The sequence below is a fragment of the Gadus morhua genome, chromosome 16, assembly GCF_902167405.1.
Source record: "Gadus morhua chromosome 16, gadMor3.0, whole genome shotgun sequence".
Lineage (NCBI taxonomy): Eukaryota > Metazoa > Chordata > Actinopteri > Gadiformes > Gadidae > Gadus > Gadus morhua.
Window position 1 is genome coordinate 2,140,931 of NC_044063.1, and position 12,501 is coordinate 2,153,431.

At 57.7% G+C, this 12,501-nt stretch overlaps 1 protein-coding gene across 1 annotated transcript; it reads right to left on the reverse strand.

The window, feature by feature from the left end:
• Window positions 1-712: 712 nt before the first annotated feature.
• znf296 (zinc finger protein 296) lies at window positions 713-12,490 on the reverse strand. Its single transcript, XM_030380827.1, has 4 exons — window positions 12,222-12,490; window positions 9,578-9,922; window positions 3,532-4,297; window positions 713-3,494 (listed from the first exon to the last, which is right to left on the reverse strand). Exons 1-4 carry the CDS (start codon window positions 12,271-12,273, stop codon window positions 2,558-2,560), a joined length of 2,100 nt encoding a protein of 699 aa, XP_030236687.1. The 5' UTR covers window positions 12,274-12,490; the 3' UTR covers window positions 713-2,557.
• Between the last annotated feature and the right edge of the window lie 11 nt (window positions 12,491-12,501).

Consider the following 12,501-nt stretch of genomic DNA (forward strand, 5'->3'; position numbering starts at 1 on the left):
CCCCCCCCCCTACCAACCAGCCATACCCTGTGAACCCTCAGTCAGGCATGTCCCATTACAGCTCCCAGTGCCCCCATTACAGCTCCCAGTGCCCACCTCGCCGCCTGCCAGCTCCCATTAGCATAACGTCAGTCACACACGTCACAGACAATAGTTGACAGCCAGCGCCCGACGTGAGACACGCGCCGCCGCCCACTACTGCGCCCTCACCTCCTCACCCTCACCCCTCCTCCACCTCCTCAACCCCCCCCCCATTCACCTCCTCACCCCCCCCCCCCATTCACCTCCTCACCCCGAAAGTATAAATTATATCGAAACTATTTTTCTTAATTAATATTATTGAAGCTACAAGTGTGCAGATGTGTTAAATGGTTTGAACAAAGGTTAAGGGTTGAAACTTTACAAAGTTACGGTGTCTGAAGTAGTTGAAGTGTCAGAGAATGGGCAGAAGGCTCCAATGACCTCCCATTGACTCCAGGTTAAAAAAATGTGGAAAAAGCTAAATATATTTTAAAAAGTCGAAAGATGCTATACGATGCGAAGTCCTATTTTAAGTGTAAGTGCAACATACATTAAGAGCATGAGAGGGGTGTGGGGGTGTAACGGGGAAGCTAGACCAGAGGTGGGTTTCATCGGGGTTCAGACCGGGGGGGGGGGGGGGGGGTTCATGAACACATGAACCACAAGAACACGGAACCACAAGAACACATGCAACGTTGCCTCAATTCTTTATCGAGATCCTTTATTGAGATCCTTGCGTGAAGGTCAGTTACAAAATGGAGTCAAGTTTTAAAAAAATACAGCGCAAAGATTTGAGGACAGAACAGAGATCTGAGGAAAACAAAAAACAAGGCTCGGACAAGTTAATAATAGTTACAATTATTATAACGATATTGATAATGGCAATGAAAAAAAGACTATGTACAGAAATATTGTACATGAACACACCCTCGCTATCACACACACACACTCACACACCGACTTTATATTTGCAAAAGAAAAAAAGAAAAGTGTCCAACATATGGATTTCCTGACAAGATTTATTTTAAATAGAAAAACCAATAAAGGCAAACACAGTAGGGACACGACAGCAGACAGTAGAGCTCGCTCCACACCAAATGACCCTGTGTCTTTGTATTGCCATGGAGGGGAGAGTCTCCGGGGGCTTGCATCACATGCAGCCCTGTGGACATGCGTTATACCACAGTGAGAACAACTTGCATCATGCTTTGGACACAACAGCGCCCAACGACAGCCGCCACAGACAGGCGAGCTAATTACACACACAGAAATTATAATAACACCAAAACAACTCTCTCACTTCACCCATCGTTCTCGCACACACAAACGCGCGCACGCACACACACACACACACACAGACACTCAAGTGCTCGTTCTCACCAATCAGCTAGCTATCTACCACATTCCTCCACCGTGAAGAACAAAGAGGTTTGGGCTTCACTACGATCAACATGCAGCACCCATAAATAAAGGAGGACCTCATGACCAGAGGACCTAGAGGAGGCTTTACAAAATGTAAACAATAACAGAATCCTGGATTCACCACCACAGCAATATACAAGAACCAGTGGACACCCGTTTGTATGCATGAGACCGCGAGGGGCGATATGCATAGGAGCAAAGCAAGGAAACCAGAAGAGTATTAAGCCTCCTTCTTCACATTTAGAGAGGACATGAACATAGGTAGTCGTTTCACACAGCGTCCCTCGGACAGGAGTGTAGCCCGGCATGGCCCCGATGGCCCCTGGAGGACCCCGTAAACATTAATTTAAGTGGCGGCGTCTGTTGTGACAGCCCAGGCGACTTTAAAGAGAGGTGGTAGAGGAGGTGCAGGCCGTGTTTGGATTGGTCTCAGCGCCGCCTCGCCTCAGCTGTCCTCCAGGCTGTAGAAGGCTTCCAGAGACGGAACCCGACCGTCCTTAATGGCTAGAGAGAGAGAGGACCTCCGACTCACACACACACCGCCTCTCTCCAACCCACTGGCTTCACCCTAGAAAACAAATCGTCTAAACTACCTGGATTATCGATTGATATTTACTGATTGAAATCAAAAAAATAAAAATAGATTTTGCATCAGTGGGCCGTTATGAAACAACTGCTTGCACATCACCCGTCTGCGAGAGGGATTCTATCCGTTTATCGTCTCTGCATTCACACACAATGTTCTGTTGCTGGTAGGGGTCTTACTGGGTGCTGCCCCCCCCCCCCCCCCCCCCCGCAGCTACGTCCGTCCCCGCGGGCTTCTTGGGTGCTCTGAGGGAAAGGCACTTGGTCCCCACCTGGGTCACAACATGGACGCCGCTCGGCCATCACACGCCCCTCAGCGCTGACGAGGGTCCGCAGAGAGAGAGAGACCGCAGAGAGAGAGCGGGAGCGAGAGCGAGAGCGAGAGCGAGAGAGAGAGCGAGAGCGAGAGAGAGTGAGAGAGAGAGAGAGTGAGAGAGAGTCCGCTCAATGCGTCCCTGTGTGCGAGTTCCTTTTGAAGAGAGACGTGGAGGGGTGGGGTCCCAGGACAGAGTCACAGGGGGGGGGGGGGTCAGGGGGCTGACACCAACGCCACGCCCTGCGGTAGGAGCTGGCCCGTCATTTGCTGCTCCAGCCTCATCCTCAGCTCCTCCTCTTCCTCCTCCTCCTCATCCTGCTCCTGCAGCACCTCGCCCTTCATCATCGTGGTGGTCTCAGCCTCCATCGCCTCCACACCGCCCTCCCCCTCCTCCTCCTCCTCCTCCCGCTCCTCCTCCTCCTCCTCCATCTTCACGGCTACCAGCCCCTCCGTGTGGCCGGGGGCCCCCGGCTCCTCGGGGGCCCGACCGCCGGGGCCGCTGGCCTGGGCGTAGGCCCCCACGCTGGCGTGGCTCAGCCCGTGGACCTTCTTCAGGTGCTTCTCCAGCGTGGCGTACACGGTGAACGGCACGCTGCACAGCTGGCACAGGAAGGGCGCGCGCGCGCCGCGGGCGCCGTGCGTCTTCATGTGGCGCGTCAGCTTGGAGCTCTGGGCGCAGGCGTAGCTGCACAGGCCGCAGCGGTACGGCCGCTCGCCCGTGTGGCTGCGCCGGTGCACCGTCAGGTTGCTGCTGTTGCGGAACTGCTTGCCGCAGTACTCGCACGCCTCGTCCTTCTTCCTCTTCGCCGCCGGAACGCCGCCGCCGGCGCTCCGGGCGTTCCCGCCCGTCACGAGGCCGCCGCCGCCGCCGCCGAGGATGTTGTCCATGGCGGCGCCCGCGGCGCCCCCTTCGGCGCTCCTCCTCTCGTTCTCGCGCTGCCACTCCTCCACCACCTCCGAGGCCGTGCTGGAGGCCCACTCCTGGCCCCGCCCCCCCGCCGCCGCCGCCTCGGCCGGCCCGCCCCCCCACTCCGCGCCCCCCGGCCCCGGCTCGCCCAGCTCCGGCCGTTTGGGCGTGCAGTTGCCGCTGGCGATACCGCTCTCGGCGCTGCCGCCCGTCTCGCCGCTCTCCAGGGAGCCCTCCGAGGGGCTGGCGCAGGGGGGGGTCCGCTGGGCCTCCTCCTCGCCCCCCGCCGGCCCCCCGCCCCCCCCCCAGCTCGCCCTCCGAGGGGCGGGGCTGCAGCGCCGGGGCCGGGAGCCTCCCTCTCGTCGTGGTCGCCATGGCGGCCAGCGTCCCTCCGTCCTCGTCCGCCTCCGCCCCCCCCCGCCCGTACCCCGGGCCGCTGCCCCCCCCCCGGTGGCTCCGCATGTGGCGGGCCAGCTGGCCGCTCTGGGCGAAGGCCTCCTCGCAGACGCCGCAGTGGTACGGCCGCTCGCAGCCGTGGGTGCGGCGGTGGGCCGACAGCCCCCGCACCGACTGGTAGACCTGGCCGCACAGCTCGCAGGCCAGGAGGCCCCGGGGGGCCCCGGGGGCCTGGGGGTAGGGGTACGCCGCGGGCGGGGGGGAGGACGGGGACGGGCCCCGCCCCCCCATCGCGGCGCCGGCGACGGCGGAGGTGGTGGTGGTGTTGACCTCCGCCAGCTCCCGGAGACGGACGGAGAAGTTGAGGGCCTGCGGGGGGCCGGAGGCCGGGCGCGGGCGGGGGGGCCGGCGGCCGGACGGCTGGAAGGCGGAGGCCAGCGCCTGGCTGAGCTGCCGGGGGTCGAGGGTGGCGGTCTGGTGGCGTTGGAGGGCGTGGCCTCCCCCGCCTCCCCCCTGCTCCTCCTCCCCCTCCTCCCCCTCCTGGTAGAGGCTGAGGGAGTGTGTGTGCTGGGCGTGCTGCAGCAGGGCCCAGGCGGACGGCAGCACGCCGCCACACTGCTGGCAGGAGAAGAACGACGGCTCCTCAGGGTCTGGAGACACACACACACACACACACACACACACACACACACGTTAGTCATGTTGGACTACAGTTCCTGAAGACACAGGCGCATGGGCCCCCCCCCTCCCAGGAGGTAGAGCGGGTCGGCTGGTAACCTGAAGGTTGCCGGTTCGATCCCCGGCTCCTCCTAGCTGGGTGTCGAGGTGTCCCTGAGCGAGACGCCTCACCCTGACTGCTCCTGACCCGCTGGCTGTCGCCCTGCGTGGCTGAGCCCGCCGTCGGTGTGTGCGTGAATCGGTGAATGTTGGGCCGAATTGTTAGGCGCTTTGAGCAGCCACTGGTTAGATAAGCGCGCCATAAATGCAGACCTTTAACCAATTGTAACCATAATGGTTCTTCCAGCAGGGGATTGAATCATTCACCCCCCCCCCAACCCCCTCCGTCCCCCCAAAGCAGACACAAAGACACACAGAACACGGTGAGAGAGATGGACCCTGAAGGAGAATGAAAGGATGAAAAGGCAAGGTCAGGATTGATAAGAACACCACCTTAAGACCAGGGTGGAGGAGGAGGAGGGAGGAGGAGGAGGAGGAGGAGGAGGAGGAGGAGGTGGTGGTGTTTGGGGAGCAGGAGAAAGTGGGTTAGAGGCCGGAGGGCAGGGAGTGAGTGGGAGGCTCTCAGCCTCCAGGAGGAGGAGGAGGAGGAGGAGGAGGAGGAGGAGGAGGTGTGTGTCATGAAGCACATCTGAAGATACGTTCTCCACGAGGACGGCTTCGTCTCCGGGCCGAGAGCCGCTCTCCAATTAAGCTGCAAATTGCTAATTAGCAGAACGGAGAAAACGAAGGCTTTATGCAAATGAGGCACTGACTCAGCCTGCTTGACAAATGAGGCTCTTCTGCATAAATCAAAACGCAGAGGAGAAGATCCCGAACCAGGGGGGGGGGGGGGGGGGGGGGGGGACGACAGTTCTCTTCTTTAGTGGTGAGGGTTCAAAGCGACCGTGGCGTAAGCCTCTTTCATGTCTCCCCCATCAGAGCCCTCAGTATCACTGGAGGGGGAGGAGGAGAGAGATGAAGAACAGAGCAACTGTTTTTCTCTCGCTTTCTCTCTCTCCGTCGAGAGAAAGTAGAGAAGAAAGAGGAACCGTGTCCTTTACCCACACACACAAACACACACAGAAAGAAAGAGTGACTGAGACCAACACAGATGGAGAGACAGACACAGAGACAGACAGAGAGACAGAGAGAGAGAGACAGAGACAGACAGAGAGAGAGACAGAGACAGAGACAGACAGACAGACACAGAGGGAGAGACAGAGACAGACACAGATGGAGAGACAGAGACAGAGACAGGCAGAGAGAGAGAGAGACAGACAGAGAGAGAGAGAGAGAGACAGACACAGAGAGAGAGACAGAGACAGAGAGAGACAGATACAGACAGAGAGATAGAGACAGAGACAGACACAGAGAGCGAGACAGATTAAGAGAGAGAGAAAATGAGAGAGACAGAGAGACAGAGAGACAGAGAGAGAGAAACACAGAGACAGAGGGCGAGAAAGAGAAGGGGGGAAGTTGGGTTGATGTGCAGAAGGGGGCGAGTAGTGAAGAAGAGGATGGTAGGTCAGGGCTCTGGAGAGGAAAAGAAAATGAGATTTAGAAAAAAAAAAAAAGATGATCATTGTACAGGGGGGGGGGGAAACAAAAATATGTCACCCCTTTAGATGGAACAGGGAACCGATCCTCCAACCCGGGACCATCTCAGCCCTCCTCCACCCTCACCCTCCAAATCTGGCCCACGGGGGGTGGGGGGTGGGGGCCTGGAGGGCAGGGGGGCTTTTGTCCCGGGTCCCGGAGTGAAACACAATACCCAGCCGGTCTCTGTGTCCCCACGCCCCCACGCGCCCCCCCTCCCCGGCTCTCAGGGGTTTTGTTGTTGTAAGGATTCCCATTTGGCCTCAGGAAGCACTTGAATATTAAGCAGAAGCAATAACTACTAATTAAACATGCAGATTGGCTGGGAGCACTAACGAGCAGCAGGCGAATCTCTGGTCCCCAGGGAGACAGTGGAGGGGGGGGGGGGGGGGGGGGGGGAGTATGAACTGAAAGAGGGCAGAGGAAGAGAGTGCTGAAGATGGGTGAGGGTCTGAGGGGGGGAGGGGGGGAGAATAATGTAGGGGATGAAAAAATGACAAACAAGGAGAATAAATAAAATGGAATGAGGCAGATGCACACAGCTCCTCGGTAATCCTCGACCGCCCCCTTTTCTTAAACCTCTCTCTCTCTCTCTGTGTCACACACTCGCCCCACAGACACACACTCTGATCACTATCTGCGGCGGAGGGCTGCTTCTTCATCCTCCTCTTCTCAGCGTCAGGAGGATTCTGTCATTTCTGAGATACACTATTTCTTGTTCTGACGGCGGACCTGAAACTACCGGGCGCACACGCTCACTCAGACACACACACACACACACACACACACACACACACACACACACACACACACACACACACACACACACACGGTGTCGGTTTGACAAACGGTCGTGTGAACTTTGTCGCCCGCAGCCAATACTCAGAAGACCTGGTGATCATTTGGTGACGGTTTTATCATTCAACCCAAAGATTGATCAAACCTAGATCATAAATATCCAAGAAATCCGAGCATAAGCGCGCATAACGCACAACTCAATTTTCTAATAAAGAAACTCAGACTCCTTTGCATATTCAAACATTTAAAATCCCCCTGGGGTTATCTCCTCTAGTGGAACAGGCCTCTGGGTCACACACACACACACACACACACACACACACACACACACACACACACACACACACACACACACACACACACACACACACACACACACACACACACACACACACACACACACACACACACACACACACACACAAGCCGGGTGTGCAGCAGACCACCGAGCGTTACACAACGGAAGGAAGTCACACACCAGTGTACACCAGGTTTCTAAACGTCCGCTGGCCGCTCACAGCCTTAGCTCCTCCTCCCCAGCGGCGCCTGGACAAGCAGGCCCCGCCTCCAGACACGCAGGCCCCGCCTCCAGAGTCTGAACATGCCGAACCGATCCCTCTGGGGGACCAGACCGGCTCAGAGGAGGTCTGGGAGACCGAGACCGCTACAGGGACCAGACCGCTACAGGGACCAGACCGCTACTGGGACCAGACCGCTACAGGGACCAGACCAGACCGCTACAGGGACCAGACCAGACCGCTACAGGGACCAGACCAGACCGCTACAGGGACCAGACCAGACCGCTACAGGGACCAGACCGCTACAGGGACCAGACCAGACCGCTACAGGGACCAGACCAGACCGCTACAGGGACCAGACCAGACCGCTACAGGGACCAGACCAGACCTCTACAGGGACCAGACCGCTACAGGGACCAGACCAGACCGCTACAGGGACCAGACCGCTACAGGGACCAGACCAGACCGCTACAGGGACCAGACCGCTACAGGGACCAGACCGCTACAGGGACCAGACCAGACCGCTACAGGGACCAGACCAGACCGCTACAGGGACCAGACCAGACCGCTACAGGGACCAGACCAGACCGCTACAGGGACCAGACCAGACCGCTACAGGGACCAGACCAGACCTCTACAGGGACCAGATCGCTACAGGGACCAGACCGCTACAGGGACCAGACCAGACCGCTACAGGGACCAGACCAGACCGCTACAGGGACCAGACCAGACCGCTACAGGGACCAGACCTCTACAGGGACCAGACCGCTACAGGGACCAGACCAGACCGCTACAGGGACCAGACCAGACCGCTACAGGGACCAGACCGCTACAAGGACCAGACCGCTACAGGGACCAGACCGCTACAGGGACCAGACCGCTACAGGGACCAGACCAGACCGCTACAGGGACCAGACCGCTACAGGGACCAGACCAGACCGCTACAGGGACCAGACCAGACCGCTACAGGGACCAGACCGCTACAGGGACCAGACCGCTACAGGGACCAGACCAGACCGCTACAGGGACCAGACCAGACCGCTACAGGGACCAGACCGCTACAGGGACCAGACCAGACCGCTACAGGGACCAGAACGCAACAGGGACCAGACCGCTACAGGGACCAGACCGCTACAGGGACCAGACCAGACCGCTCGGGGGAGCAGACCCTCAGCCTGATGACACCCCTCGGATTGACGTCAAGTCACTGTTATTTATTTAGCACATTTAAATACAACAGGAGTCGAGCCAAAGCGCTTCACGTTGACAGAAGTCAGGGTTGGGCAGGACAGCTGATGAACGGGGCCCAGGGATACACAGGTCTCGACTACAAAAGAAATGCATAAAATAAGTAGAAATAAATAAATAAAAGTAGTAAGAACAAGGTTAAGGGGGTTAGGTGTTGCTAAAAGCAAGAGTGAAAAGGTACGTCTTTAAATTAGACTTAAAACTGGCAAGGGAGAGACTGTAGAGGACTTGATGTGGGCTGGGAGGGGAGTCCGTAGGTCTGGGCCAGCCCTCGTTTTAAACCGAGTTATAAACAAGGTCAGAGGAGACGAGGGAAGGGAGTGAGGTTAGAGGGAGCAGGGAGAGCCCCCGGCCCGCGCGGGAACAGAACAGGCCTGGGGGGGCGGGGAGGGGGGGTGTTAGTAGGCGACTCAGAAAGCAGCCACAAGGGCTTCGGCAGAAACCGCCTGGACCAGTTAAAGGCGGAACTTCAGATGAGAACGGCACGGCAACACCACAACATGGAAACCCCCCCCCCCCCCCGCCCCCCGCCGCCGTCATGCAGCGACCGCCAGAAAGGAGAAGCAGGGGGCCTCGGGGTCTTTCCCTGGTCCCGGGGCCAGAGACAGACCCCCAGGACCAGAGACCGGGCGCCTGCCCTCCGTTCAGGACACAGAGGGAGGGGGTGGGGGGGGGAGTGTGTTTACCTCCACAAACACACACCTAGGAGACGACCTAGGAGACGGCCGAGGAGTCAAGGAGATGGCGGGTGCTGAGGAGCTCAGGTGCCAGAGCCGCCAGCTCTCGGGGCCCCCCAGGGGCCCCGAGAGCCCTGACGCCTCGCCTTTCCACACAATTAGCCAGCGTGTCGCTAACTCCTGGTAGTCTGCTAGTGGCAACGGCTAGCTAATGAGATGGACTGGGGAGGGGAGGAGGGGGAGGGAGGGGGAGGAGGGGGGAGTAACAGTTGTTTCAGGAACAAGAAGTCGTTGGTGGGGGGTGGGGGGTGGGGGGGGGGGAAGGGAATAAAAACAATGAAGAAAAAAACGGAGTTTCCCGCCCTGCAGCACTCACCTGTCTTATTAGGCTCCGCCTTCAGCACACCATGAAGCCCCGCCCCGCCGCTGACCAATCCCCTCCGCAGCTCGATAAACCCCGCCCCCGCCGGGGGGCCCCCGGAGCGTGCGCTCTGCCGGACGCGGCCGGCGGGCGAGGGGGGCGTGTCTGCGCTGTGGGCGGGGCCACGGGGGGGGCAGCCCCCCTGCTTGTGTTGGATGAAGGCCAGGATGTTGGCCAGGGGGAAGGCCTGGCAGCACTGCCCACAGGTCAGCAGGTCACGGCCCCCCATCGGAGGGGGGGGCGGCGCCCCCTCAGAGGTCACCGCTGGGGAGGTCACCACGCTCTCGCCCGCAGGGGTCTCTGAGAGAGAGAGAGAGAGAGAGAGAGAGAGAGAGAGAGAGAGAGAGAAGACAGAGAGACAGAGAGAGAGAGAGAGAGAGAGAGAGAGAGAGACAGAGACAGAGACAGAGACAGAGACAGAGGGAGAGGGAGAGGGAGAGGGAGAGGGAGAGAGAGAGAGAGAGAGAGAGAGACAGAGACAGAGACAGAGAGAGAGAGAGAGAGAGAGAGAGAGAGAGAGAGAGAGAGAGAGAGAGAGACAGCGAGAGAGACGGAGACAGAGACAGAGACAGAGACAGAGAGAGAGAGAGAGAGAGAGAGAGAGGGAGAGGGAGAGAGAGAGAGAGAGAGGGAGAGGGAGAGGGAGAGGGAGAGGGAGAGGGAGAGAGAGAGAGAGAGAGAGAGAGAGAGAGAGAGACAGAGACAGAGAGAGAGACAGCGAGAGAGACGGAGACAGAGAGAGAGAGAGAGACAGAGACAGAGAGAGAGACAGCGAGAGAGACGGAGACAGAAACGGAGACAGAGAGAGAGAGAGAGAGAGAGACAGAGAGAGAGACAGCGAGAGAGGGAGAGAGCGAGAGAGAGAGTTAGAGAGTTAGAGAGAGAGAGAGAGTTAGAGACCGAGACCGACCAAAAGAGAGAACCAGGGCAAGTCAGAGAGAGCGAAAGAGACACAGAACAGAGAGAGCGAGAGAGACCAGGAGAGAGACAGTGAGTCAGAGGCCGAGAGAGAGAAAGACCAAGAGAGGGGGAGCAAGAGAGAGTAGATGAATATAGTGATCGGCTAAACATGTCCAGAAACTCGTCAGACATCAGTGACTCAGGGAGCCGTTGTGTCTCCAGCGGTCCGGTGGTAAATCACCTGATAGTGAGAAGTAACACCAGCACACGACGGGTACGAAACTATACTAACTCAGCCCGGTGCTTCAGTGGAAAGTGAAGTTAACACTTCACTTTCAGCCCCCCCCCCCCGCTCAGCATCCACCAGGCCGCGGTCAGGCTGACCACTTCCTCTAACCGCCCCGATAACATCAGCTCTCTGCTGGGTGGAGAGGAGCCAAACTAGTCTCACTGCCCGCAGATCACCGACGACAGCGTCAGGTGGGAATAACGTCTGAAACGAACACAACATTGACCCCACACACACACACACACACACACACACACACACACACACACACACACACACACACACACACACACACACACACACACACACACACACACACACACACACACACACACACACACACACACACACACACACACGTTTGGGCCCGCTAAACTATGTCCAACCTCTTTTCATGAGTGACATGAGGCCAGAACTACAAGGGGGGGGAAGTACACGCGCGCAATCACCGAGATCTCGACCAGCGAGGTTTAGCGGCGCTAACACGAACCACGGTCCTCAACTTAACTGTTTAGCTGTTCACACTTAAAGTAAGGGGGTCCTATCTCTTCCCGGTAGTCGATGTCCTCATAGGTTCTTCAGAAGGGTCGTGACTCAGAGCGGTTGCCCAACGCGGTCTAACACACCTTGACGTCTGGACGCGAGCCACCTGCCCGGGTAATACACGGAACAGGACAGGTACAGACAGTACAGTGGGAAGGTTCATCTCGCCAGTGGTTACTCAGAAATGTCACCTTTCCTGTTTCAGGGCTGTGCTGTTTGTGCAGACATGCAAGGCGCGGTTGCACACACACGCACACACACACACACACACACACGCGCACGCATACACGCACACACAGAGCAGTCAGGTACTGTGGTCAGACTCCGCACGCATCGTTGGCCTCGCTAAGACATAACACGCAGGGAGTTTCATAATCACACGTCCTACTTAGAGGAGAACCATCGTCGCTGTGCTTCAGAACGGTTCACTTCTGGTGCTCTTCTAGTTCGGTCAGATCACGAGAGGGTCCACTAGCGGACAGGCAGTTGGTTAATTACGACCTCGTCCAGTAAAGTCAACAACAAGATAAACATACTTTCTCACACACACACACACACACACACACACACACACACACACACACACACACACACACACACACACACACACACACACACACACACACACACACACACACACACACACACACACACACACACACACACACGACAAAGTAACCTGCGGAAAAGTATATTGATGTTCCTGACCGGACATATCTAACTAACGCAGACATTAATTTAATTAGTTTTGATTTAAACATCATGCGGGAAAGCGGTCTCCGAAGCGCCCTACTGTTATTAACAACCAGTACTTACACTGAATTAAGTGGAACATTTCTCCGTATATTTAACTCTACACTTCCTTACCTTCAATTGCACTCAGGTGCTGCGGTCGGCTGCCGAGTTTGCGCCGGGACATGATGTGTTGGGGGATCAGGGATCAAGGTTCGACCTGGACCCGCTGGACCCGGACCCGTTTATGGAGCCTGCTCTGCAATCTACCGATCTACGTTCACACACGCTACCGACACACGAGCAGACGACACGGACGCGATCGGGACCTGCAATGAGCCAGGCAGTGTTCAAGTTCACGCTTTCCCCGGCAGCCGAGGAGAGGGGCGACGCAAGCACCGCCCGCCGCCCCCAC